A 27,425-nucleotide genomic window follows, 5' to 3' on the forward strand; every position below is an offset into this window, starting at 1 on the left:
AACTGTCGTGTATTCTGTCAAAATGTCGATGGTATTAAAGTCCTTCTGCAAGAAACCCAAACCTGTCTGTAGGAGAGATTTAAAATCCAGTGAGGAACCTACCTTATGCATTTCACTGATTTGTAAGAATAGAATTAGAGATGGCCATGCTCACGGAACAGTTATAGTGTGGAGCTATTCACCTGTCAGTGAATGGCTTTCTTATTACAATATCTTCCATTTATTTACCATGATGTTCTGAGATAGATCGACACCCTGATAATCTCATATTGTAACTGCCTTGGCCCATACTTTTGTCTAACTTTAATACTAGTACCAGTATGAATGTAAGAGGCTGGATTCATATGCTTTACAATAACATCTCTCTCAATAATGAACATGATGCATTCTTTCATATGTCTACCTGCTTGTATTCTGCAATGTATCTTAGTCTTCTTCCTTCTCATTCTTCCACTGCTTATGTGAGATGTCGAAGAGAATATTTATTGAAGTAGTATTCATTCTATGTGTTTTGCACTATATCCTCACTGGAAGGTTAATTTCCTATGCTTATTCCCATGTGGAAAATTGATCAAATTTATTGCAGGACATTTTCTTCCAAAATTTAATGCTGAGGCACTTAGCTGAATACTTATCACTGAAGAAGTGATGTATGTAACAGATTATAATGTCCAAAGTTATGGTGGAATACTGAGTGCCCAGCAGGGAAGTGGTGAATGCAGAGCATGGGAGCATATTTCATAGGTATCCTGTGATAAATGTTATAGCTTTTAAACATGCTCAGGTCAATGCATACCATGTTGGATGTCATACAGAAACAATGTTGGATCCAGTTTACATTATTTATCAATCATACAGTATGTGCAAAAATTGTATGAAATAAAATCCGAAAAATTAAGAATAGGTATAGAGCATGCCATCTACATCAGAACATAACGAACTCAAAGTATTTTAAGGAAAAATTATAGCAAAGCTTCCCCTTAAGGGAAAGCTTTGCTAGAGCCTCCATAGCAGCTACTTGTACTCCTGAATTGTTAATATTGAATGAACAGCAAAAGAAATGGCTCAACCTTTTTTTTTTTTTTTTTTTTTTTTTTTTACAAATTGTGTCTAGTCATACAATCAACAATTCATTTAGGAGGAACTGAAAAGAGTACTTTTATTCTTTCAGTGTTTACCAAAAAGGGAGTTTCCAGATTCATGGCATAAGTCAGTTGTCATTGCCATCCCAAAACCAGGAAAAGATCAAACACTAGCCAACAATGTTACTGCTTTTGTAAGATACTGGAAAAAATTATAAATGTCCGACTTCTCTGGTATGCAGCAGTCTTCTCTCCAGCATTCATTGTGGCTTGCACAGACACCTTTTGGCACATTTAGGACCATATATAAGAGATGCATTCCTGAAATGAGAACATCTGATTTCAATTTTCTTTGACATAGGACAGTGTTTCTCAAAGTGTGGTACACGGACCCCCGGGGGTCCGTGGCAATTTTTGGCTATGCATCATTAACGCATGGAATAAAATTTAAGTTTGAGATCGTAAAATGTTCCTATTGTATCACTGAATAAGGTATACAGAGACATCTGCAGGCTGTGTAATATGTTTCTCAACAAATAGTGCAATTAGAGACAACTGGGTAAAAACGGAACTAATGAATCGCATGACCCCTCCCACATAAAATGCTGTATAGTAGACAATCAAAACCATATGGTGCACCGGCAACATATGGTTTTGTTTGAGTGAACGTGTTAAAACTAAGAAATATATAGTGAATGTGTTTCAGATATTATATAAGGAATTCAGTTGAAGAGAATTAGCATTTCAACCGAACTGTTGGCTTGCTTTTGTCAATTAGTAGCGCGATCTTTTGTTAATACCGCACCAATCATGTGGACGTCTTCATAGCTGCTTTATCTCTACTGGCCTACCATTGCTGTCTGTTTCGAGTTCTGCTTTCACTAGCAGAACTCGAAACAAATACAGTAGTTTTTTTTTAGCTTTCAAATTCTTAAGTGTGGATCACTGGTTAAAGACTGGATTTTTAAAATGCGCAAAAGAGAGGAACATAGTAGATACAAGTAGCTGTCAACAACAAGAAAATGTTGATATTGTATCTGGATCAAGTGAAATTGATAAGTGTGTGTCGTCTGACATGTCTTAAGAACCAACTAGGAAGAAGATGAGAAAACTTCGTAAATACAATATAAATTACTTGAAATATGGATTTTCATGGATGGGAAATGAAGAGGAACCTATTCCATTATGTGTAATTTGCAGTGAAACTTTAAAAAATGAAAGCATGAAACCATGTAATTTAAATCGCCATTTTGAATCGAAACATAATGAATGCAAGGACAAACCTGTCGAATTTTTTCAAAATAAACTAAAAAATTTAAAAGAATCTCAAAAAATGACGTCGATCGTGTCAGGAGGTGAAAACATGAAGGCTTTAGAAGCTTCATATCGTGTGTTGCTATTAATAGCAAAAAGTGGTGCAGCGGAAACAATTGGTGAAACTTTGGTCAAGCCTGCAGCAAAAATAATAGCAGAAATTATGATCGGAGATAATGCAAAAAGATCTTTTGATAGGATTTGTCTTTCACATAGTACCGTTCATCGAAGAATCACTGAAATGGCTGAAAATATAAAACAAACATTGTTATCCGATATACGTAAGAGTCGTTATTATGCGTTGCAGGTAGATGAATCTACCGACATTACAAATTTTGCAAATCTTCTAGTGTTCATTAGGTACAAAAAAAATCAAAAAATTCATGACGACCTTTTATATATTGCCAACCCTTGCCAGAACATACAACAGGAGAAGAAATATTCAACAGCATAAATACCTTTATGCATCAAAACAAGCTTGATTGGAAAAGTTGTGTTGGAATAAGCATGGACGGAGCGAAATCCATGGTCGGATCTAAAAAAGGGCTTGTTTCAAAGATTCAAGCTGTTGCACCAAATGCAAAGTCGACACACTGCTGCATACACAGGGGAGGCTTTGGCTACACATGTGATGTCTACAGACCTAAGAAAAGTTCTTGATGAAGCTGTAAAAATCATAAATTATATTAAAGGCCGTCCTCTAATGCCAGACTTTTCTCTCAACTTTGCAAAGAAATGGGAAGCAGCTATACACAACTTCTTTTCCATACCGATGTTCGTTGGCTTTTTCGTGGAAAAGTTCTTACTCGTTTATTTGAACTTGGAATGAACTACAAGTTTTTCTTGATGAAAAGTTTGAATTGCAAAAGTATTTACATAATTGGAAATGGCTCAGTCAATTAGCATACCTGGCAGATATATTTACTGTATTAAATAATCTTAATTTATCTTTACAAGGCAAGGAAATTTCTATATTTCATGTCTAAGATAAAGTGAATGCCACGTTGGCAAAAGTTATGGCAAAAGCGGGTTGGTAATGGAGAATTTGATGCGTTTCCATCGCTTCATGAATTGCTTGCAAGTTCAAATGAACAAATTGATGATGATGTGAAAATTACTATCATGCAGCATTTAAAAAGCTTACAAATGAATCTAGAAAAGTATTTCCCTGAATTGGACATTAATATTGAGTGGATAAGATACCCTTTCAATAAAAACAAATTTATGCCAAAGGGTCTATCGTCAATAGAAGAAGAAAAACTTTTAGAACTAGCTTCTGATGGTTTCCTAAAAAATAAATACAGTGAGAATACGTTATCATCATTTTGGCTACAAATACAGAATGAATTTCCTGAATTAACAGATAAAACTCTAAGGTTCATTTTTCTATTTCCAAGTTCATATCTGTGCGAAGTTGGATTTTCGGCCCTTGTAGATATTAAGACAAAGAAGAAGAGGAATTGCATTATAGATGTAGAACCGCATCTGAGATTGAAATTAACAACTATAGAGCCAAATTTTGCTGAAATTTTATCTCACCATAAGCAATTTCACTCCTGTCATCGATGATAAATTATTTCAAGTAAGTAAAACTTTATAGTATCTTTATAAAGTTTGTTCTATTAAAAATAAATCATATTTTTTGTTTACATGAACATATAAATTCAAATAAAATAGATATTAATTTTTTAATATTTTAAATTAATTTAGTTTTGAATTAATTAGGGGTACTTGGTAATAATGAAAATTTAAGAAGTGGTCCGCAGATATCTGAAGTTTGAGAAACACTGACATAGGAAAAAGGTTATGCCGCAGCCTGGAGATATTTCATATTGAATGATCTCTATAATCTAATCATAGCTTTTAATTAAAACTTTCTTTCTAGCTGTGTCTTCCATATCCAAATGGGAAACTCGGTCACTATGGAAGGAAGCAGGTGCTGCTCTCTATTTTGATGACTGTTGATCATGATTTACTATCATTTTTGTAACATTAATTTCAAGTTTTTGAAAGCAACTTCAAGCAGCAAAAAAAAAGTATCTTTATGCAGTTTTTGCCCTGACCCCCAGAGTTAGGGATGGAAGAAACTTTCACGCATTGTCCATTCAAAGTTTTTATATCAAAGTGTGAGTAAACATGCCCTAAAAATAAAAAGCATCTTATCTGGATCTGTATTTTTCTTTTCCTACATTGGGGAGTTCAGTATTATACATGACATGAATGCTAACAACATTACTTGCACCGAACATAATAGTCCTCCATGTTAGATGTTCACTCCATCATGGAAACCCTCTCTCTCTCTGCCAGCAAAATCATGTAGGAACCTTACATAGCTTGTTTAGTAACATTTTAGTCTATGGTTGCTGACCTTATTTTTATATTTTAAGTATTTATCCAGAAAAAGTGTCAGGATTTAGTGGCAAAACTAGTAGGCTAATTATTGTAGTTATTTATGACCATTAAAAACCCAGTTATTCTACTAAGAGCATAGTTAAGCAGTGGTAGTCATCCTGGGAGGAAGCACTTACAAATAAATTGCATGAGGTTAAGGCTGAAAAAGCATTAGCAGTCTAGTCTACTTACAGACAGAAGAGAGGAAATTGTTCCTGCTAGACTCTGCATAGGTCAGTCATATTACTCATTTTTATCATTGTTGTCTGTTGAGAGCTGATAGCCTTATCTATGTGTGAATAATGTCACACTCATCTTACTATTTGTCATGTTCTGGTGGAGTGCCAGCACTTCACCAAAGAAAAGATGCAATTTTTTTATTAACGTGGCTGAAACATGTGCCTTCAGGCAGATCTTATCCAATTTGAACAAATTTCATGAAGTCTCTAACTTTTTAAATAGAATTAATTTGTACAAATACATTTGAATATAAGGATATTTTATAGTTAGATATGGCATTGCTAATTTTTTTTAATTTGTTTTCTTTTACACAGCATATTATTTACTTATGTAGCTCTTTATTATTACTTTTTGTACTGCAGTATGACATTTGCTGTCCATGTGTCAATAAACCACAAACCAAACAACCAAAAAAGACATCATCAATATCAAGATTAATAGAGAATGGATATCTGGCATAAGGTACTTGGCAAATCACAGATTTTCCAAGTAAAAGTTCCAAAATTAGATGATTGGTCACTCTAATAAAACGAAAATCATTTAAGCACTTAAATATGAATGGTTCTAACATAATTTTACTTGCAGCAGCCTTCGTTAATTTGTAATTACATAGTACATAATTTAAAGACATACTAAAAACTTTCTGATCATCCTTGTAACATTATGTGGACTTCATTACTGATCAAAGTATTTACTCTATGTTAACAAAGTGAAGTTTGACATAACCTTTTCATTTGTCTTGGCTTGGATTAATTCTATAATGTTAATCTTTCTAGGAAGAAGAAATGCCACCGGAAGCAAGAATGAGGATGAGAAATATTGGAAGGTATTTGAAAATTTTGGTTCTGTTTCACTTTTATAAATGAGATCTGTTTTCAGTGTTATATTGGATATAAGAAATTATTTTCTTAGCATTCATTTAAAATTCGAAGATTGGGTTTTGACTTAATTATAGTATAAATCATTTATAATTACTCATGTGTTGTGAATTGTTTTGTATGTTTCTGGAGGGAGGTTCTTGATGACCACAGTGGTACTATAATTATGTTTTTAGCATGTCATGGTTGGTGTTGCTGAAGAGTTCATGAGAGTGGAAGCATGGAGTGTTAAAGATAGACACTGGATTTGACAGTGTCCTCCTTACTTCTTTCTCCACTAACTTGTAGTTCTGGATTGCCTGACAGAGCCTAACTTAACTAGGTTTTGAGCATAGCTGAGAACTGTCTCATGGAATAGGCTTCAAAGAATTCTATATGGATAGCCACACCTTCAGCTTACTTTAGATGTGATTAATTCTTATTTTCAAACAGTGATTTATGATCTTCACAAGTAGGTCAATGAATCACAGTTACTGATACTTTGATGAAGGGTAATGTCACATCAGAACTTACTATTAATATAATCTAATGTGGTAGGTTCTCCTTGATATGATCACATTGATTTCTGAACTTTCATAAGTACTAAACAGAAGTGTTTAAAATAAGTTATATTAGCCAATATAGTATTTAATTAAAAAGTTACTTATTTTAACCCATTTTAGTTCTTTATTGAACAAAGAATTTCTGTATAGTAATCTCTTAATTCATGTGTATGATCTGCATTCATTCATTCATTCATTCAGCAAACATCCTTTATCCCTGAATTAGAATAGCTTGTGGGAAATGATAAAATATTTCATAGCTGCTTCATTAAGCTAGTCACCAGAGGACAGATAAATTAGCTAGTTAATAGTGATTTGTAGGATTGGTACTGGATAGTTTAAAACATTACTGTAACTCATATTAACACATAAGTTTTTGCATAGTAATTTAATCCATTAAAAATGGAATAAATGAAACTAGGAAGTGTTATATCATCCCAAATTAAACATTTTCTGACTAATGATTTTAAATATTTTATATGATAATTTTGATAATAATAATAAAAAAAAAAAAAACCAGTTTATTATTATTAATAGTGTAGACTCATTGAGGGAAGGCCTCCTACAGTTCTCACACTGCCTATCATACCTTTTTTGAAAATATTCATAAGGATGCTTATATATACTGGTACTCTATTCCACTTACTACCACCTGCCATGAATAAACCTGTATTCCCATACTTTTTAACTGCGATCCCTTACCCATCGTATAGAGATGACTCCCCCCCTTCCCATGGTTCTTCTTCCTCTCCCACTTTCCATAAGCTATAACATCTCACCTGTGTCTATACTGTAAGATCCCCCTTACCAAATTGTATCAGTGTTTCTCTTCTGTCTGTTACTCAGACCACATTCCCTCACTGTTTCCATATGCTTGGTTTTGCAGGCCAGATATCATTTCGGTTACCACAATTCAGTATTGACTTGAGACCACATCTCCACTCTATTCTGAATCTTTTCAGTTTTCTTTTCTTGAACCCTGTTGACCATATTTAAAACATTAGTGAACATGTGGTCTTATGGTAAAAATGGGTGAAATAACTACTTTATTCCTACTGGTTAGTGTTTTCTTACAATTGCAGTTATTTGTGTGATGACTTAAGAGTGTGGACTCTAAATTTTAATTAAATCTGTCTTCCATCATCCCTGGGTCTGTAGCCTCATTGGACACTTGCCATACCATTAAATCATACTCTACCTGCAATGTCCTCAGTCTAAAATGCATACAAGTTAAACAAGTCCAAGTGTAGAAACCTTCTCTTACTCAGCACCTCCATATATCACTTTTTGATAAGTTATTAAGTCATTCTCCTATCCATGTCCCAAGACTATATTTCATGTCGACCCGTTGAGTTTGCATATAACCTCTAGTGTGAAAGTCCATGAAATACCTTAGCAAAATCTAAAAGTATTATGGTATTGAGTTTGGATTCGATGTTATGTATGTTTAATGCTCCTGTAAAATAGGCGATTTTTATGTTTTATTGTACTTTTTTCATTAGAATAATTGATGTTTTATTTTGTCGATGTTTGTGTTTTTATTCATCATAATCATCATCATCAAATTCCTGCCATGTACCCTCAAGGGGTGTACAGGATATGACAGTACTACATGAAAAAATTACATCATTACTAACTTCCTATCTACAATTTTCCTCCAAATCAGTCTGTTACTTGTCAAGACTCCAACATTATCAGATCTTATATTTCTATCGTCTAAGGCACTTTGTACCGTATCAATCCACCTATATCTTGGTCTTCCTCTGGGTCGTTTTCCTGCTAACCTGGCAGAGAACACTTGTTTTGCTAATCTTTCCTCTCCCATTCTATTTAAGTGACCATACCACCTGAGATTAGCTCTGCTAACGCATTCCTGAATGCTGACAATGTCAAGTTCTTTCCTAATATCCTCATTTTTAATATGATATTGCCATTGATGCCATCTGTTCACGCCTATAATCTTTCTCAGGACTCTCATATCTGCGGTCTCTAGTCTTTGGTCAAATGTTTTACTTCTGACCCAGCTCTCAGATCCATAAGTTAAAACTGATTTGAACACTGTCTTATATACAGCTAATTTAGTGTTCCGACTACTTTCTCTCTTATTCCACATGAATTTATTCAATTGACTTCCCACCAGACCAGCTTTGCTGATTCTGTTGTCTATTTCTATATTTAATTTACCATCTTCAGTAAAAATCGTGCCTAAGTAGCTGAAATGTTTTACTTGTTCCACAGGTTCTCCATTCACAACACAGTTGACATTTTCAATGATTCTGCCTATTTTGATTGTCTTTGTCTTTTTATTGCTGACCTTCATACCATATCTATTACAACAGCTATTCAATTTAGTCAGAGAATCTTGCAGACTTGTAGCGGATTTATTTAGAAGTATAACATCATCCGCATAAAGCAAAGAGCTGACATTAACATCTCCAATTTTGATATCAGGTTTAATACCACATTCCTTCATAATGTGATCCGTATAGATAATGAATAACAGAGGGGATAATGTACATCCAGATTTAACATTAAACCATCTTCCTGTACTTCCTTCAATTCTAACTGTTGACTTACAACTCAAATAAAGACTAAGTATTGCTTGATATAATGCCCCATTGACACCATATAACTGCAGCATATTGAATAGCTTCTCTCTTGGCACCTTGTCATATGCCTTTTCCAAATCGACAAAACTTAAATACAGATCTTTGTTGTATTCCCATGCTTTCTCGACTATTTGTCATAAAGTGAAGATCTGATCCTGACAGCCTCTATTTGGCCTGAATCCAGCTTGTTCTTCACCAAGCTTTTCTTCCACAATTCTTCTCAACCGTTTCTCAAGTATACTTGCATAGATATTGCCAGGAACACTCAGTAGGGAAATACCTCTGTAATTCTCACATTCAGTTTTATTTCCCTTTTTATATATGGGTACTGTGAGAGCTCTACTCCAATCATCGGGAATTCGTCCCTCTGTCCAGGCTTTCTGAACTATGGAGTGCAGCCACTGTAAGACTTTTATACCACCATACTTCAGCATTTCTTGTCAAATATCATCTACTCCTGCTGCCTTTCCACATTTCAAGCCTTTGATGGCTTTTTCTACTTCAAGTATGGATATGTATTCCTGACTGCATGCCTGGTCAGTGTTTTTTACCACTGTGCTGTCATCACTGCTTGTTTCATTTAGCAGTTTTTCAAAGTAATTACTCCATACTTCAAGGATATCTTTTTCTCCTGTTTTCATGTCACCTTTATCATCTCTAACTCCTTTTACAGCACTCTTTCCTCCATTCTTAAGCTTCTTCAACAACCTCCAGAATATTTTGCCACCTTCTTGATATTTATTTTCTATATTCTTGCCAAAGTCCTCCCATGACTTTTGTTTAGCTAGTTTTACACACTGTTTAGCTTTCTTACATTTGTTTCTGTATTCTGTAAGAGTAAAAGCTGACTTATTTGCCAGGAACTTTTGATAGGCTTTCTTCTTTTCCTTCACTGCCTCTTTAACTTCCTGTGTCCACCACGGAGTTCTGATTTTTTTATCCTTGCACACAACCTCACCACATGCCTCTCTGGCAGAATCAATCAATGTTTTCTTTAGAGTTTGCCACTGAATCTCCAAGGTTTGATTCCTGTTCTCAAACTCTTTCATTTTCTTTTCAATAATCTTTCTGTATTTTAGTCTACAGTTCACATCTGAGAGCTGCTCAACTTTTATTCGCTTTAAAACTTTCTTACATGTTATTCTTTTCAATATGAAATTCAATTTTATCCTGCTCAAGACTAAATAGTGATCACTTCCAATTTCAAATCCTCTGTACACTCTGGTGTCCTGCACCAGGGAGAAAACATCACTATCAACAATAACATAGTCAATGAGACTTTTCTTATTCCTAGCCTCTTCTCTCCATGTGAATTTGTGCACATTTTTATGTTGGAACATGGTGCTAGTAATAACCAGTCCATGTCCTGAGCAGAAATCCAACAAATATTTGCCATTATTATTAGCTTTGCTCTTTTCTCCAAATTTTCCCAAAATATTTTTGTATGTCTCACAATCATTTCCTACTCTGCTATTTAGATCCCCAACAAGGACCAACTTTTCCTTTTTCATTGTGTCAGTTGCTTTTTCTAAAGCCTCAAAAAATTCCTCCACTTCTACCTTAGTAGAACCTTCTGTGGGACCATAGGCACAAATAAGTTTCATTGTCCAGTTTCAATTCTCATATTTGCCCGCATTACTCTACTTGAGACTGACTGCCATTCAAGAAGATTAGCCTCATATTTTGTGTTGAATACTATAGCTACTCCTTCTTTTCCTTGATTGTCATTGCCTGAATATAACATTTGGTATTTATTGCTCAGAAAGATCTCACCAGTTTTGGTCTTTTTTGTTTCAGTCACCCCTATTATGTCGATCTGGTACTTATCTAATTCCTCAGCTGGCTCCATTTCTTTGCCATTCAGGCTTCTTACGTTGATAGTACCGATCTTTAACTCTGGTGATGTTGAGTTGGGGTTTGTTTTCAGATTTGTTCCAGTAGCTGACTTTTCGCTGTTCGCCCTGGTTCCCTGGCGAAAACAACGGGGGCCTTGTTTAACCGGGCGATGCCCCAGCCGGCATGAAATTTTGTCATGTTGTACCATCATTTTTTATTTTGGTTTAACCAATAAGAATACAATTTGGTCGGCTAAATCCCAAATTGCCAGCCCATCCTCTTTTGTTCAGTATCAAAGTAGATACCCAACAGGGTGCACCACGAGAAGGTGAGGATTGGACATTAGTTCAGAAGCCCTGGTCGGTTCTCCGCATTCCTTTAAAGGCTATGTGGAGGTCTCCTCTCAGTTATACAGCTTTGACCCTGTGTTTTTATTGTATTTCCTAATATATTCGAGATGCTACAATATTAAAGTACCTTGTTAAGTAATACTATAAAATGGTGCTACTTTTTTATTGTATTTCCTAATATATTTGTTAAGATGTTACAATATTAAAGTACTGTGTTAAGTAATACCATAAAATGGTACTACTTTAATATTGTAACATCTCCACAAAAACACACAAGATCAATACAACAGCAACAAAAATGAATACTAACCTCAATACTGAAGTTGAGAACAAGGCTTGCCCCCACTGAACAGAAACTTTCCAGTATTGATACAAATTAGGATATTGAAAATGAATTAACTTTCAAAATCTCAAGACTGAAACAAATAATTATTATTAGACATGAGACAAGAGTTAGAAAAAAGTCAAAACATTTAATAAAGAACAGGAAGGACAAGAAAGATTAGCAGTAAAATGAGACAGCAAAGCACTGAATGTATGTAAGATATTATTGAGTAATGATAATCGAGTAAGTAAAGCAGAATGTAATATGGTATGGTAATATACTTTCAAGACATGTCAATGATGACTGTTACTATTTTGAGTGTTTTGTGAACAATAATCAAAAATATAACAAATGAGAAAGAAAAGTAAAAGAGATGGCAGTTCTTGTTGGTACAAGCTATTAATTAATAGCTTGTACCTACAAGAACTTGTGTTACATCGTTCCATAATTTAGTGTGAATGAAGATATGAAAGGATTATTTGGAGAGCTATGTTACTTGTACCAAGATAGTGCTGAATTAAGGACTATGAATGCAAACAATTTGATGTATGGGTATATAGAAAGAATGGTTTTTGGTGTGTGGAGTGAGTTTGGGGAAGAATGTATTTCATGGTATATATATAGGAGGGATGGCCTGCTTTCAAATATGTTTGGTATTAGGAGTTCTGGAGAACTCTTAATACCAAATTAATTGGTATGGGTGTCCTAATATTTGGAGAGTCAAGGAAACTAGATCATGGCAGAATGGTGAGAATCTATGCATAAGAGTGACCACATAATATATGGAGAATGACTCTCCAAATATTATGCAGTTGTGTTAATTATACAAATGTGCAAATGTGATTATGACGAATGATGGTTGTGTGCTCATCAAGTTTGGATTTATTATGTTCCAGAATGTCTGCAAGTTGTCCATCTAGATCATACAGACCACAGAGACAAGACACAAGTGCCAGGGGTATCAGGAAAGAAAGGAGGTAAAGTTTGTTGCCTTGGTGAATACGTTGTGGACTTTGATTGTAGGCATTAGTGAGACCTGACTCTCAGAGGTAGATGTGCTAAATGAAATTGAGCATAAAGGGTACAGTATTTTTAGCAAGAACAGACAAGATAGAGGAGGGGAGAGCTTCTAGAGATATCAGATAATTTTGGGTCCATTTAGGGTAGAAAGCTATGACAGCAATTTAAGTAAAAATTTTCCACTTAGCGGTTGAGTTTGAAGCCATCAGGTGTGAGATGGAGTCTGATTGGAGAGGTGTTTTTACTGATCTAGTGCATTGTTTGCTGGTTATAATGAAATGCATTGACATGTTAATCTGATGGGTTCTAAACAAGTAGTCATAGATGACTTTAATTATCCAAACATTGATTAGGTAGTGATGAAATCACATGCGAAGAATGAAGCTGAATTCATTGAGCTGTTGCAAAACAGCTTCCTTTAGCAGCATGTGACAGAAGCAACTGAAGGTGAAGGACTATTAGACCTGATTATAGTGTAAGAGGTAGTTTCTGTTAAGGATGTAACTGTTCTGCCTCTGATTAGTTACAGTGATCATGCTCTGCTGATTTGTAAAGTGGCTAAGTATATGGATGTTCCATTCAGAAATGGTTGGCAAATCAGCTCTCCTCATGTCCAAATCAAAATCAAATTTCCTACAAATCAGGAAATTGCAGCGTGTTGAAAAGAATATTAGGTTGGTTCGTTCCCATGGTATTAGTTGCTAGATGAGAAGGAAATTGGCAGTGCATGGGAAGTGTTAAAAAAAAAAAAAAAAAAAAAAAAAAAGATTTCAGTGATGCCAATATTGGAATGTGTCTTGGAAAGAGTTTGAAAAATAAATAAGGTAGAAGTGAAGTCAATTCACAGTCTTATTAAGCAAGAGATCCTTATGAAAAAGATTGTGTGTGTAGAAGGATGAAGTCAGTTATGTGAATTTTAAGGTGAAGGCCAGAAGAGTTACAAGTATTGTAATGAAAGCTAAGTCTGATAATGAAAAGATTGGCTCCGCTAGCTAAAGACATTTCAGAAGAATTACGTAGTTATGCTGCAAGTAAAAGAAGGAAAGAATGAATGAAAGAATAACTGCTGAATGCAGATGATGTGCAGCTGTCAGATATAGAAGTGTTCACCTATGGAGCTCAAGGCTACCCCTACAGTAAATGGAGGAACTCTGGTGTTTGAGGAAGAGGTACAAGAGCTTTTGCATAAACTGAATAAGAACTTGGTAATAGGGGCTGATGAGATATTAGTAATCATGCTAAAAGTGTTCAGCTTCTTATCCATGAAGTGCAGCCGTCTACAATCCAGCTATCCAAATAACGAGGTCATCTTCCTAAGCGATTTTAGGAGAGCCAGTTGGTATCCATAGCACCAACTGGCTCTCCTATTCAAACACAACTTGACAAGATGTGGCAGTTTTTTCTGTAAGCAAATTGTATATATTTACCTACCCAAATTCCAGTGAACTCTGCTGTAAACATGTTATTTTTGACTATGTAATAACTTTACTCTTCTATCTTTATTTCTTTATTCTAGTGCGCTTTTTCTCTCTTAACCTTACTCACTCTACTGCATTTTATGTTTATTCACCTTCCGTATGCCGATGAACACTGAAAAATTTATTTGTAAGACTGCGCCATCAGTATATCAAAAATTCGGCATAAGACTAAATAAAACGTCCGGTAGATCTTTCTCTATCTTACGAGTGAAACTTCCCTCAATGGGCACGGAAACTTGTCTCTAAAACTAGCGGACCTCTTTGATACTTTGCTTCCCCTTTCAGGCCACGGAAACTTCTCTAAACGATGGCAAAGCATTGCCTTTGTTTTTGATGTTAAAACAGTAAATACATTCACTTCCCACAGGGTTAACTACATTAATATTTTGCAAAATATACATAGAAACAAACAAGGTTATTTACAGTTCTCATGGGACTTGACCTATGTAAAAAATCGATGTAAAGCACTTTAATATTTTAAAGCTACATTGAGTTTTTACACTGCCTCCCAGTAAAGTACCCTTTATATATTTACCTGCCCAAATTCCAGAAAACTCTGCTCCCAGTAAGTATCGTTGATATATTTTTTAGACTGGTTCTCCTTATATGTTGTGGTGATCTCTCTCAATAACTCAGATCATAATCTTGTGCAAGTCTGCTCTTAGAAGGTGCCTTTCTTCCAGCTACTCCTAGCCTCTTGTCCTTTGGCACTACAAAAGTGTCAAGTGCGACAACTTCCAGAACTTTTACTCTTCTTTTCCAAGGTCTAACTATTGTTTTTGTTCATTTGACCCAAACACCTGATCTGAGCAATTGCTCAAATTATCCTCACTGGCATAAAGGCTATCATCTCCTATTCTACCCCAAATTCTTGTCAACTCTCCAGTCCTAGTTCAATAGTTGATGCACCAAAGCAGTCATCATCAAATTTCTGACATGTACCTTCAGGGAGTGTACAGGATCTTAATATATATCACATGAAAAAGCTACGTCATTACTTACTTCCTATTAACAATTTCCCTCCAAATCAGTTTGTTATTTGTCACAACTTCTATATTAGATCTATTTCTGCCTTCTAAAGCACTTTTTTTATTGTATCAATCTTTTTCCTCGGCCATTCTGTTTAAGTGACCGCACCACTTGAGATTAGCTCTACTAACAATGTCAAGTTCTTTCCCAATATCTTCATTTTTAATATGATACTGCCATTGATGTTATCTCTTCACTCCCTTAATCTTTCTCAAAACTCTCACATATGAGTCATTGTTAATATGATTTTGTCACTGCTATCTGTTCAATCTAATTTTCTGACAATTTTCATATTTGTGGTCTCTCTCTAAACACACACACACACAGACCAACTTTCACACACAGTGTATAAGATGCACCCAAGAAATTTAATACTATTTTCTGGAAAAAATCTAAACTTTAAAGTATGATTTAAAAAAAAAAATGGATAAAATAATAGGTAATTATTAATAGTAAACTGACCTTTCAGAAACCTGCAAAACCCATGTCACTGTCATCTGACTCTTCTCTATCATCATTAATTTCTTATAATATAGAAATAATTTTGTCTTCATATTCTTTTGGCATTTTTTGACTGATTTTTGTTTTTATACGCATACAAAGTCCACTGCGTTTCATGAAACGGTAACACCATGACGCACCACTTTTAAAATCTTCAATGTTACGCTCACAGGCTACTTTGACTGCATGTGTACGAATCATTTTTGTTGAAATGGCAATACCATTTTGCTGATTTTCTTGCACCCATTTCAAAACTTCGGTCTCTAGTTCTGGCCACTTCGCAATTTTTCCACGTTCGCGCGCTTTTCTTTATGCAAATTGTACAAAATCTCCTTCTGACCGTGCCAAGTTCTTAGCCAATGACGCGCTAGAAGTCACGTGAAGGTCACGCATCAATTTGATTGCATCGTTAACCGCCTACAAAGATCTTGGAACATAAAAGGGAGTGCGTATGACTTTGGAAAGAGGAAACAATCTTTACCTTCATTATATAAGACGCACCCCATTTTTAAGATGAATTTTTTTTACACAGGAAAATACGGAACAGCTTTGTATAATGCCAGTAGGGTGTTTGGGTGATTCCTCTTATTCCAAATAAATTTATCTAGCTTGCTCCACACCAAGACAGGAGGGTAGCCATTCTCCATTCTTCTGCCATCATTGATAGTGAGCTGAAGCTAGGAATGAACCAGTTTTCAGAGAGTACATTACAGTAGACAACTGCTGCAATATCATGACCCTAACATTAGTATTATGTGTAATAGTGGGAGTTATGGATCTTTGATCAAGTGTTTTATTTCTAACCCAGCTCTCAGATCCATAAGTTAAAATTGGTTTGGACACTGTTTTGTATACAGTTGATTTAGTTATTAAATGCTGTTCCTAATAAAGTTTCCATATATGTCCAGGTGGTTTAGAATAGTAAAGTTTCACCTTATGATTTCTTTGAACCAGGTAACTATATTTTAGTTTACTTTTTTTTTTTTTTCTGTTGTGCATTGGTGAGATCATGATCTATAACCTAGTAAGTTATATGATGTTTTAAAAGACTATTTTGAGAGTGGTCATTTTTAACACCATCTTCAGTCCAACAACCATAAATTGCTTTTAATACAGCTCTGATGAGATGTTTGTTCTTTTGTTTCTTAGTTTTGAATTGGTCCTCAAGACTAGGAGTTCCACTAACACTTTTGTATATACATCAACAACTGTTCTTTGTACTCCAAGGATGCTGATTTAAAATCCAGTGGCTTAATAAGTTTTTATATTTGTTGTTCTTATGTTATTGAGTTAATTAATACTGTTGAATAACTGAAATGAGTAATTGCCAGTGCCCAAGCTTTTGTGTACATTCCATTCATCTTGATTTTGACGCTCAGAATTATGCAGTGTACCATTACAATATTTATATACCTCCAGCATTTCCAATAAAAATATAATCTAGTTGACTTTCTTTCACATTTCAGATTTCCATTAGCCTTTTCTAAATCCAGTATATTGAAATGTAGTCATGGCTGTATTCCTCTTGGATATTTTTTGCCACTGTTTTGTTGCTGATTATCTCATTTAATAATTTTTTTAAATTACCTAGATATTCGGAATATCCTTCAATTTTTTAAAATTAATTAATTTTTTTAAATCTCTGGTTCCTTTTCAAGTACTTTTCCCCATGCCTCATTAATATTTCTTTATACATAGATGTATACAGGATAGTATATAATCAGATAAGCTTCTTATTAACAATTTTCTTTCAAATAAATATGTTTGTTAGATTTTTGATAGTCATTATTAATATGATTTTGTCACTGATGCTATCTGTTCAATCTTATTTTTCTGATAATTTTCATATTTGTGAACTCGCTAATCTTCAGCTGTTTTTCTCTCTCTCTCCACACACACACACATACACTAACTTACACTGATAAAATGGGTTTGAACTGCTTTATATGATCCTCTTTTTCCAAATGAATATCGAGCTTGCTCCACACCAACTAAGGCAGGAGGGTAGCCATTCTCCATTCTTCCACCTTTGTTGATAGTGAGCCGGAGCTATGAGCAAACCAGAGTTTTTAGAGAAAGAGATAGTTTAAAGTAGACAACGACCGCAATCTTATGACCCTAACGTTATTATTATCTGTAACAGTGTGAGTTACAGGTTGTTTTTTTTTTTTTTAAGATGCAGAAGTTTCCAAGGGGAAAACCTAATTTGCCCAAGAATTAGCAAATTTGGTAAGTAGCTGAAGAAAGGTCTAGATGATGATTATTACAGTGATAATGAGAAATTATCATTCAATGACACTTACTATGCTAAGAAATGCACTGACTGCTCCTTTAGCTGGAAGTACACTTAATATTATATACAGAGCATAATTTTATGAATCATATCCAGTGAATTAAAAGTGGTAATCATATGCAGGTAATCAAGCTACATAATCATTCATGGATGTTCTCTACCCTAATTTTCATTTAATAATTTTTCAGGATAATGACTCTGACTTCCAGAGTATTCAGGTTTTTGTCATATTTCTCATCTCTGATTCCTTTTATGAAACTATTTCTAAGCCTTTTCAATTAGCCTCCAATTTCTTAGCTTTTTCGTTGTCCTCCAGACTTTTGCCATCTGTGATATTTATCTTCTATATATAACTCTATCATGAATTAGTCTGAAGATATTACTATTGGCAATCTCTCTATATGAATCTGTGTACATTTTATGTTGGGACAGGGTAGTAATGGCTGGTTGATGTTCTGAGCAGGACATCAGCAAGTACATACCATCTTATTACTCCTACCTCTTTCTTCTGAATTTTTCAAAATTTTTTTTAATCCTACAGTCTACAACAGGCTGCTGGAGTAGATATCGAGACACTCCTCACAGAAATCCTGCAATTGGTTCTTGATCTATACTTGGCTTTCAGGTCTGTAAAAGAAATGTTTGTGGATGGATAACTTTACATGTTATCCATCCACTTTATTTTTGGGGAGATGTAAATCTGATAATGTGACCAAGCCTTTGAATTCTTGTTATGATGTTACCAGTTGGATGAGTACAAGAACAGATTCTTTGTTTGACTTCTGAATGAAGTGCAGCATCAGTGTATGGTATTTTTAGGAAGTGTCTATAGCATTTAATTTAATTTTTGAAGGTGGTGGTGTTGCCTTTGTGATTTTGGTTTTGATATCCTGTCTTGATGTCCCATCTTTATTAAGAATAAAGTTGAAAACTTCTGTATACTAACGTTTCAAGTATAATTTTTTTTGTCAGCTTCTGCTGCACTCATTTGTATTGACAGTGCCCATTGGTTGGAAAGACAGGTTCGAATCCTGTCTAGGGTGCAAAGAACCTTTGTAACATATTTTCATTGAAGATGAGTTAGTTGGTCTCATACAGGGATCACAGGTGCCTTAGAAAATCAGGTATTTTTCATCCTGCAAAACTGACAGCCAGCAGAAGAACACATAGTTCTTTCTCATCTATCAGATGATGGATTGAGTTCCCTATGTTCAAATCTTTGTCATCTGGCTCTATTCTCTCAACTCTCTGAAGCTCAATAATTGTGGCCTTGCCTTCAGACGGTAGCCAAGTTCTTTTTGGTCTACATCTTAACCGTCTTCCCCAATGATTCCAGTCAAGACTAGAGGTGTCTGAAATTTTTCTTAATCATTTCATTTCAAATGCTCTGATTTTCTGTACTTCTTTCTGATTGAGTGTCCAAGTCTCAGCTTCATACGTTGCTGTAGGTATAATAATGGTTTTATATAGAGTTTTTAGTTTGGGGCTTTTTGAAATGCTGTTAACACACAGTTAACAGACAATACACTGGCCTCATAGTCTTGGTTGCTTCAGCAATTCTAGCCATACTTTAGTCTTTTCAGATTTATAAATATTTGAAAATAATTGACATGTATATATATTTTCTGACAAAATATTTCAGCATGCAGTACTGATTTCTTTACACAGTAGTGTTAAGTTCTTGTTTCAAAGACTTATGGGAAATCACTGGTATGGTGGTATTGGAATTTGGTACTTGATACTAAATTTTAGCTCTAAAATGTATGTTTAGTAAGAAGAAATTCATATGTATTTATAAAGTCACCCTCTCTAATACTTGGTTGCAAAGTAAATTACAGACAAATTATATTCTTATTTTAAACCATTAGCCAAGTGTAAGCAAACTGTGTGTGTGTTAGGCTGGTTGTTTATAGAGGTTGTTGATCTTAGATCACTTACACAGTGCACTTTCTTTCATATATATATATATATATATATACACACACACACACACAGTGGTATCTTGCTAATTCGAACCCTCCAGTAATCTGAACTGCGGTTTGAAAGAAAAAAGTGTTATTTATTACGTATTATTATTTTGTGTACTATTATTTTTATTTAATAATTATTATTTTAACTATTATTATTTATTTCATTATTATTACAGTACAATATTTTTTTCGTACTGTCGATTGTACGGTTATACTGGAGGCCTATTTTGATGTATTGTGTGTTCACATTTGCTTTTTTATACTGTACAGTATGTACTGTATTGTCGGCATGAATCACAAATATACACAAAAAGAGGAAATTCAAAATGTGCATAATTAATTTGGTTAAAAATATAAATCCAGATGATGAAATTTTACAAACAGATGTTACGGAATGGATTACAGGAATAGATTACTGTACCGTAATCTACTGTTACAGTACAGTAGCTTTTTTTCTGTTATTGTTGTTTAGTTTATTGATTAGTTATTGACTAGTTATTGTTGTCTCTTGGGGGGGGGGGGTTGCTAATCCGAACGAGCATGGTTTTTATTAGTTCGGATTAGCGAGATACCACTGTGTGTGCGTGTGTGTATTACAATGGCAGGTTTACTTTTGACCTTTATTGAGGTCTTATAGGTATGTTCATAATTTTTGTAAATATTTTCTTTCTGAAGGATTTAGTCTTTCCAACAAGATCTTTTGCATTGGATGTTTTTATTTCACTGGGGAAATCTTATTTCATTTTAGCACTTGTACTGAGAGGCAACATTATGTTCATATTGACAATCTAAAATTATGGTTTTCATTATGAAAAATTTGACATGTAATTATCAGTTTCATTGGTGTTGCATGCATGCCTCTTGGTATTTTCAGTATTTTGTATGGTATATATTTTATAAAATAAAGTTACTTTATATTATAAAAATACATTTTTTTGATTTATTTAATTGGAGGAAATATTGTATTACAAAATAAAAAAAAAGTGTATGGAGGAAAATAGCATTACTAGGGTGTTCCAAATAAAACACTAAAATAATTTATGTATAACTTTCCAAGTTATTGCCATCCCATTTCTCTTCTGTGTTAAGCTCAGTAGTCTGTCATGGCCATGATCAAGTAACATAATTTGAGATTTTTTAGAAACCTGATAACTGGTTATGATATAGTGATTAATTGTCTGTCTGATCTGTAAATTGCGTACGTTTTTCTGGCTAGTTTGTGTTTTTGTGGGATGAGAAAACCGAGTTTCTGGGAGGTAAAAACCCTGCCATCTCTGTAGGAGACCAGCTAACTCACCTACACTTTAAAAGTCCTGCTAAAGGATCTTCATGTCCTAGATAGAATTCAAACTTGGGTCTTTCCAGACAAAAGGCTTTGCCAATACTAACTGAGCTACAGAGGCTCAACTTTCCAAATTATTTTGAATTTGGAAAGTTGAGCCTCTGCTCAACTTTATTCTGCCTATACTAATTTAAATTTTGAAAGGCTGGACCTGATGCACTTTTGCTGATGTGCCTAATGCCAGAAAACTAACTTTCATAATACTTGGGGGGGGGGGGGGTGTCACCTCGTGTGGTCTTTTATGTATCTGAAGAGTGGTGGTGCATTATGAGAAATGTCTCAAATAGCTGGTTCAGAGTTTCAGTGATTTCATTGGCATCTGGAGAGGAGAGTGACAAACAGTTGCTGCCATAGGAGTTCTTTATTTCTTAGAGTTGTGGGGTTAAAACCATGAGATTCAGGGAGAAACAATCATAGTTGCCTGTATCAAAGGTCAGTTGACTTTGGGAACCAGCTGAAAAAAAAAAGGCACAGAAAGTAATGCAGTGAAGTAATAGTTAATAATTTTTTTTCTATTCTATTGATTAAAGCTTCAGCTTGAATTTTTTTTTTTTTTTTTATTAATGTGTTTTTCAGAAAAGTACTGTTCCAAAACGTGTAGCATTATTTCACCCACCACATGAGTTTTAATAGTAATTTTCATAAACAAGAAGTTTTTCCACCTATAAACATTAATACTGTGGATGGGCAGAAAGTTTAGAAGAAAGAAAAACTTGGTTAGCATTTGTTTGAAAGCCTAAAGATATTATTCTTTACAAAATTATAAGAAAGATGCTGTTCTAAGGACTTAGTAATAAAGGAAGGAGAGAGGGAGGGGCTTTCTGTCAGTTTTGGGATGAGCTCTGAAGGAATGACTACCAGTATGTTTTAACAGGTTTAGAGGAGTGTGGGGAGGAAATTTTTCATTAACATTGACAATAGAGCTATTTGTAGAAAATGCAAGTTGCAATGTGAAATCTGTGAATAGAATCAGCTAGCAAGATATGCATAACTAATAAGCTTAAACACTCTATTCTGTACAAATCAAGTATTTTAGAGAGTGGCATCCTAAAAATACTTGAGAACTGTATTCGGTTCTTTGGATAGATTGGATAGATATGTGGTTTACTTATAGTAGATAACTCTTCGGAGGTAAAGTAATGTCTTGAGTGTGAAAAATCCTAATTTCTTGGATGCTAAGGAGGTGATATTTGTAATATGCTTATGTCAAGAAAAATTGGAAGATTAATCATTTCAAGAAAAAGGAATAATCAGAGATTTAGATGGTGTCAGAAGCAAGACCAGGAGGAAAGGGTTTTTTTGTGTGTGTGACATAAAATGGAATTGAGTTTTATTAGTACTGAAATTAGTTACAAAAACTAAATTAAAGAATGAGGATCATTTGGAGATCAGACTTCTGATCTCCAAATGATCAGAAGTTCATCTGGAAATTGTGGTGATTTGTGTAGTGCAAGATATAGAAGGAAGAAAGCATGATCTTGTTACACAAGACCATGCTTTCTTCTGACACCTGCCACCAGCTGTCAAAACGTTTATTTATAGAAAAGATCCCTCCACCATCACACTTAATGTGCAAGGCAGAAAGCTGGCAATCCATTTGCAGAAGTCATGGTAAAAAATTGCTGCCCATTTTTAGGAATGGATTTGAATATGGAATAATTTTACAAGCTGCAGAATACCAGTGGAAAGACAATATAGGTTAGGAATCAACTTCAGAGCAGTGGGAAGAAAGGCCATCAGAATCAAGAGACTGTTGTGGTATACATAATTTGGACAATAGTTTTCTGAGATCTTATTTGGGCAAAAAAGAAAAGAAAACCATTTTTTCTTTCAATTATGAAACCTCTTGTACAGCCTTGACAGAAGGGGGGATCTGAAGTTTAGATAATGGATGAGAATCGATGTGGAAATGCTTAGATCAGAAGATTAAAAACTATTAATAGTAGTTTTTAATCTACTACTCAATAGACAGATGATAGTAATTGTGAGATTGTTACTGCATGAGAGAAGTCAACATTATATTGTGGTAATTGCCCATAGGACAAACATCTGCAGTGTACTTTGATCATTGATAAGGAAGAAATAAGAATATATGGAGAGTAGTTAAGGTTATCTGGTAGGCATATGAACAGTTTTACTGAGATCCTTAGTGATAGCAAATGCCTCAGCATTGTTTTCTGCTTCTGGATCAGTGTAGGTTGGAGTTGTGGACATTAAGGAAAGTTTTACTGTAGAAAATCAAAAGTAAAATGGTGGCATTATGATCGACAATACATGCAGGAAATGAATTTGATAAAACAAGGTAGGGAGATTTTTATCCAAATATTGAAAAAGAGAAAATCTCTGACATGGCATATCAGAACAAAAATGAACAAGAGTTACAGAAAAAACTGCAATTTGAGTTTGCTATAAAAAGTTCGTGTGGTTTTGCAGATTGGAGATGGAAAGGAGCATCATTGAGGTTGGAAAGACCAGGTGTATTTGTCATGTGAATCTGGAAGGTTTTGTTTCCTGATGTGTAGCATTGCTTTCTTTAACAAGCCATACCTATAGAATTTCGCCCAACTCTTCTGTAAATTGTGGCATTAGCAGCTTTCCTCCCATAGCTGGGTTTCCTCTATACACCTGAATAGTAGTGTCAGTGTCAGCATAACCTGGAAATCTACCAAAGCATTAATTGTCTGATTCAGTATACTAGCAGCAGCCTGTATTTATTTTTGCTTAGAAAGCAAGCAAATGCTTGGATAAAGCATTAAAATTAGAATATAATTTGTTAAGTATAATTCATTTTAAAGATGTGCCCTGAAAAAGAAGAAAATTTAGTCTCCAGTGCCTGATGTAATTTTGAAAACATCAGTCACTGCACGCTGAAACAAATGGGGGGGGGGAGTAAACTGCCTCTTTGTTCTGTAGTCCAAATGTAGTTTTTGGCCATGTCAAGTTCCGATTAAGTAGAGTTGGTGGGATTACACCAGCTGCATCTACTCAAAAACAGGAGCCTGGTTCTTGTGTATAGTTTCTGATGTTTTAATGCCTGTCGGCTGGGGATATATCCAGATTAGGTTTCTTCAGACTGACCTGACAGTCTGAAGTTGTAGTATAGTACATTGTAGTGACCTGAACGCCAGTTCCATCAGTATTTTATACTCCTGGGTTTAGCCTCAGATATTTAATCATGTAATATGTGGTAATATAAACACAATACACTAACTCGTCTGCAAGCCCTGATTGCACAGAGAGGCAGACCAACACGCTATTAGATGGTGTTCCTGATGCATAGCTAATTCTGTGTATAATATAATAGCCTGTGTAGCTAATATAATATAAATGCCACATCCACCGAGCCTGTGTAGCTCGGTGGATGTGGCATTTGCCAACCACCGCGCTTGGCCGCACGAAGGAAGACTTGGTTTCGAGTCTAGTCGGCGACTAGAGGAAATTTTTCTAAGCCTTTTTTCGACCGGTTCCCGAGTTAGTCGATCTCTGGCACGGGCAAGCAGGTTTTTCCTCCCGGAAACTCGGGTTTTTCGTCCTGTAAACTCAAGAAAATCGACCGTAGAACCCACATTATTTCAGACATTAAATATATTGTGTTAGGTTTAGGGACCACGAGATGGCGGCACATTTGAGCCGTCTCTCTTCACTGAGTACCGCTTAATTAGTGATAGCCTTGGGCCATCTATCTTTGATTGGTACCAGTGGAGATTGAACTGCCCACTCAGTCTCCAAAAGTTAGATAGGGCTAAATGGCCTCGCCTACTCCCCATATACGGGGAATAAAAAAGGCGTTAGCTGATTTTTTTTAATATAATAGCCAGTGATTGGTTAATGGAGATACTGGTCAGAGAGAGAGATCTCAGGTTTCTGATACACTTCTAGGTCTCCAGACATAGGCCAAAGATGTTTTGTAATTCATAAAGTTGTGTTCACCTGTTTGAGAAAAGTATTTTTTAATCTACCAAAGATTACTTGGTTTAAAAGAGAGTGATTTACATAGTCTAGTCATGTTTTTATTATTTTTTTTTGTTTGGAATCTGCATTTTAATTGTATAAGAAGTTTAGTAATTTAAAATTGATTTAGTTCTTTTCCTAAAACGAAAAAAAAAATCAGTAATGTATTTTTTTCTTATTATATTCTTAAGAATGTTTAATACTCATTTAAGTTATTCTTGCAGGGATACTCCAACATCAGCAGGACCTAATTCTTTTGGGAAGACTCGCCAGGGTTTTTGTGATGCAAAGAAGGTGTTTGAAAGGCAGTTGAAAAAGCAAATGGAGGAAGTTGGAGATAAATAAAACAGCAAGAGAACTTTCTCACTTTTACCCCATTCCTGTTTGTAATATTGTGTATCCCATACCATCCTTGGCATCAGTTTTTGTTGCTTCAGGTCTTCCCTTTATACCTCAACCCTGTCTCTCCTCTACGGTATTCTTTAAGAATTGCTCATTGTTCATGCAAGGAATAGAAGGATTGGCTCTCTTACTTGCATTCAGTACTTCTCATCTCTGTATATTATGCTCTTAACTATCACATTCTAATGTCTGAATATAAAGTTGCTGGATCTTTATGTGATGACATGCTATAGGTACCAAGTAAAATTATCACTTGTAAATATATATTAGCATCTTAGAGCCAGTTGAAATTTTTTGGGAAGAAAAAAAAAATGCCTTTTTTTTGTGGCAGATAGATAGCCAAACTCACAAGAGATGCCTTGTCACTATAACATGTCATCACATGGAGGCAGTATTTCCTTCCAGATCTTTGTCACATGTAGAATAGAATATAGAAATGTATTTTGATTGTATGGTTGGTCATGTATGAAGAAACTCATGTGGCATTTAGTCTGGATACTTCCATCTATAAGATGCAGTTTTTGTAATAGAACTGATTAACAGGTACCTTGTGATATTCACAGGTCATGTAATGTATGTGTTAATGTAATCCCATTTATGCATGGGATTTTGCCAAAAGCTGCACAGACTTTAGACAGCTATGCTCCTAAAGCAAGATGGCAGTAAAAAGACTGTTGAGGTAAAGGGGTGTTGTGCCCATTTTTATTCCATGCTACACTCTGTCTCCAGTCATACATCATACAAAAGACAGCATATAATTTTTACACTATGTGTACAAAACAATGCAGCATTTTACTGAACACTCTTTGTATAGCATAAGGCTTACATATAGATATGTAGTTGCCACAAATTGGTGGATGTAGCCGAGCTGTTCTCAATGTAACTCTCAGAACATCAGAATAAAGAAAGTTTCTCTTGCACATACATTGTTCTTTATACTTTACATAAGATTACAGTAATTGCTTGTTTTGTAACTGGACATAATTTATATAATCAACTTTTATTGGCAGACCATGGCAGGTGTATTTCACATTCAGCTTAGTGATGGGTAACAATTTAACTTTACATTAATATACAGAATGCAAAGTTTATATAGGGACAGGTCATTCATATATATATGCAAGTTCTTTCAGAAGAATGCATTGGGAACAACATGACAAGCCCAAGGAATAGTTGCCTTAATAAGTGAAAGACTGTTATGACTAGACATGTTGAGCAACCTTTCCAGTCCTTCAGGGGGAAGTTCCAGATTGGGAGGAGGTAATTTATATTATCTGTGCAAAAATTAACTAGTGCTGCTAGTGGATGCTACATTTAGTAACCTTTATAAGAAAGAGTTGAAATGAAGATGAAAGCATAACTCACACATATACTGTATACATTAACTTAAATCAGAATACAGTGACGAAAATATTACACAAAATTGTACATTTGTGGGATGAGGGATATCCTCCACAGGCACTTTCCACCAACTTCATATATTAAATACAATCTCTGTATCAAGCAAGATTCCCTATAACAATTTACAGTGCATTGATAACATTATGTAAAACATCTTGCTTGGCTAGAGGAATTCTGAAGAGAATAGCTGTGCTGAATTCAATGAGCTGCATAATGGCCAAAGTGGATATGTAAAGCTCCAATTGCTGCTGTAAGTAGACGGATATGGCGGGCATTGGTTATTCCACAAGCTCTCAGGTCTCCATCTCTCATTCTGGCTACTTGGTAAAGTTGGCTGTATCCAGTTCTTCGTAGCATGGGTTCATACATAGGTAGGCCCAAAGACAGTAGCCACAAAGAAAAGCTAGAATAGTTGGCTTGTACTACAGGTTCATTGCAAGAATCGGCCAGAAAATCATTAGGAATCTGAAA

The 27,425-nt window shown here is 34.9% G+C and overlaps 2 protein-coding genes across 4 annotated transcripts in view; one reads left to right on the forward strand and one right to left on the reverse strand.

Annotated features, from left to right (window-relative positions):
- LOC150094204 (PEST proteolytic signal-containing nuclear protein-like) overlaps positions 1–26,473 on the forward strand; it is a 170,608-nt gene extending 144,135 nt beyond the window's left edge. For both annotated transcript variants that reach the window (XM_090412131.1, XM_090412132.1), the window contains exons 4-5: positions 5,804–5,853; positions 25,376–26,473. In XM_090412131.1, coding sequence (XP_090268257.1) covers positions 5,804–5,853; positions 25,376–25,496 — 171 coding nt within the window. In that variant the 3' untranslated portion in view covers positions 25,497–26,473. The remainder of the gene's footprint in view (positions 1–5,803; positions 5,854–25,375) is intronic.
- LOC150094205 (SAM and SH3 domain-containing protein 1-like) overlaps positions 26,228–27,425 on the reverse strand; it is a 476,307-nt gene continuing 475,109 nt past the window's right edge. For both annotated transcript variants that reach the window (XM_090412130.1, XM_090412129.1), the window contains one exon: positions 26,228–27,419. In XM_090412130.1, the coding sequence (XP_090268256.1) occupies positions 27,153–27,419 (267 nt within the window). In that variant the 3' untranslated portion in view covers positions 26,228–27,152. The remainder of the gene's footprint in view (positions 27,420–27,425) is intronic.

The sequence above is a fragment of the Typopeltis vanoorti genome, chromosome 22 (assembly GCF_054136105.1).
Source record: "Typopeltis vanoorti isolate ZY-2024b chromosome 22, IOZ_Tvanoo_1.0, whole genome shotgun sequence".
Classification (NCBI taxonomy): Eukaryota; Metazoa; Arthropoda; class Arachnida; order Uropygi; family Thelyphonidae; genus Typopeltis; species Typopeltis vanoorti.